The 1,505-nt window shown below is 58.5% G+C and overlaps 1 protein-coding gene across 1 annotated transcript in view; it reads left to right on the top strand.

Annotated features, from left to right (window-relative positions):
• dmbx1a (diencephalon/mesencephalon homeobox 1a) overlaps positions 1–778 on the top strand; it is a gene marked incomplete at both ends in the record, with an annotated part of 2,124 nt that extends 1,346 nt beyond the window's left edge. Inside the window, one exon of the mRNA XM_084480796.1 lies at positions 246–778. Within this exon, the coding sequence (XP_084336922.1) occupies positions 246–778 (533 nt within the window). The remainder of the gene's footprint in view (positions 1–245) is intronic.
• Between the last annotated feature and the right edge of the window lie 727 nt (positions 779–1,505).

Raw genomic sequence — 1,505 nt, 5'->3', positions numbered from 1 at the left:
TAGAAATTGTTTTGCAAGAAACTTCCTTGCAGTTCCTGTTCTCATCGTTCTTTAATTGAAGTGTTTTAAACGTAACCCACTGCTCCCATGCCTTGGCGGCGTGGGGGTCGTTTGTTCATTTCATTGAACGCCATTTAACCACACATCCGTTACAAACACGTCAGCAAGCCCGCACCACGAGGTGCCCTCACTGTCGACCTGCAGCGTCTAACCTCAGCTCTCTCTGCTCCCCCCCCTCCCTACAGACTCCCCCCTGGTGTCCCGCTCGGTGACCCCCGGCTCCAGCGGCGGGGGCAGCATGTCTGGCGGCGGCGGTGGGCCCCCCCTGCCCCCGGGACACTCCTACTCCTCCTCGCCGCTCAGCCTCTTCCGCCTGCAGGAGCAGTTCCGGCAGCACATGGCGGCCACCAGCAGCATGGTGCACTACCCGGCCTTCGACATGACCGGGCACCCCTCCTCGCCGCCGCACGGCCTGCCCTACCTGGGCATGAACGTCAACATGCCGGCGCCGGCGCCGCTGCACGGCACGCTGCCCTGCCAGTCGGCGTACTACCAGTCGCTGTCGCACCACGCCGCCCAGCAGGTGTGGAGCGCGCCGCTGCTGCAGGCCTCCGCCGCCGCCGCCGCCGCCGCCGCCGCCGCCGCTGCGGGCGCCGCGGGCGCGGGCGTGGGCGGCGGGCTGAGCAGCCACAACAGCAAGACCACCAGCATCGAGAATCTGCGGTTAAGGGCCAAGCAGCACGCCGCCTCGCTCGGGCTGGACACCATGTCCACCTGAAGACCCCCCCCACCCCCCCCCCCGGGGCGGACCCTGGGACCCCCCCGGGGAGAGGAGGGGGGAGGGGATGATTAGGTCAGAGCCGCCCCCCCCCTGGACCCCCGTACCCTCCACGCACCACCACATCTACTGTGTCTGTCACTGCTCTCATGCTGTGGGACTCACACCGCTGTGCCCCTGTGTTGAAGAGGACACGGGGGGCAAAGGTCACAGAGGGACGTCCAGTACGACCTCCAGTGGGGCAACAGAACGAGGCTCATTTGGTGACCGTCCCGAATGTGAATTATAAATGTTCCTCATCTCAAAGTTTTTGTTGCTCGTGTTCGAAAAATGTTTGAAAAGCCAATGCCCCATTCTCCTATCATGCAATGCAAACGCAAAGAATATGACAAAACAATAACATTTCATCCTCAAGAGACCATTACTGAATCCCTCAAACACACCCATTATTGATGATGCTGGTGTTGCGGACAGACTGTCACATGTAATTGTAATTAACAAACAAAAGAGAAAAGACTGATGACCATGTACAAAGCTGCCAACGGATGCACTCTGCAAATAATGTTTACAAGAAGAAAATGTCAAACAATGTCGAGGCACTTTTTGAAGGGATTACACCTCTTCATCGACGAGCAATCACTTGGTGCATGGAGGAGACCACTTCTGTCAGGCGGGGGTGTTCCCATTCAATTAAGTGATGTAATATTAAACAGAGCATGTACTACAT

The sequence above is a fragment of the Micromesistius poutassou genome, assembly GCF_964030765.1.
Source record: "Micromesistius poutassou genome assembly, chromosome: 16".
In the NCBI taxonomy this organism is placed as follows: Eukaryota; Metazoa; Chordata; class Actinopteri; order Gadiformes; family Gadidae; genus Micromesistius; species Micromesistius poutassou.
The sequence above is the reverse complement of the archived record's forward strand: the minus strand, read 5'-3'. Positions and strand labels throughout refer to the sequence as shown.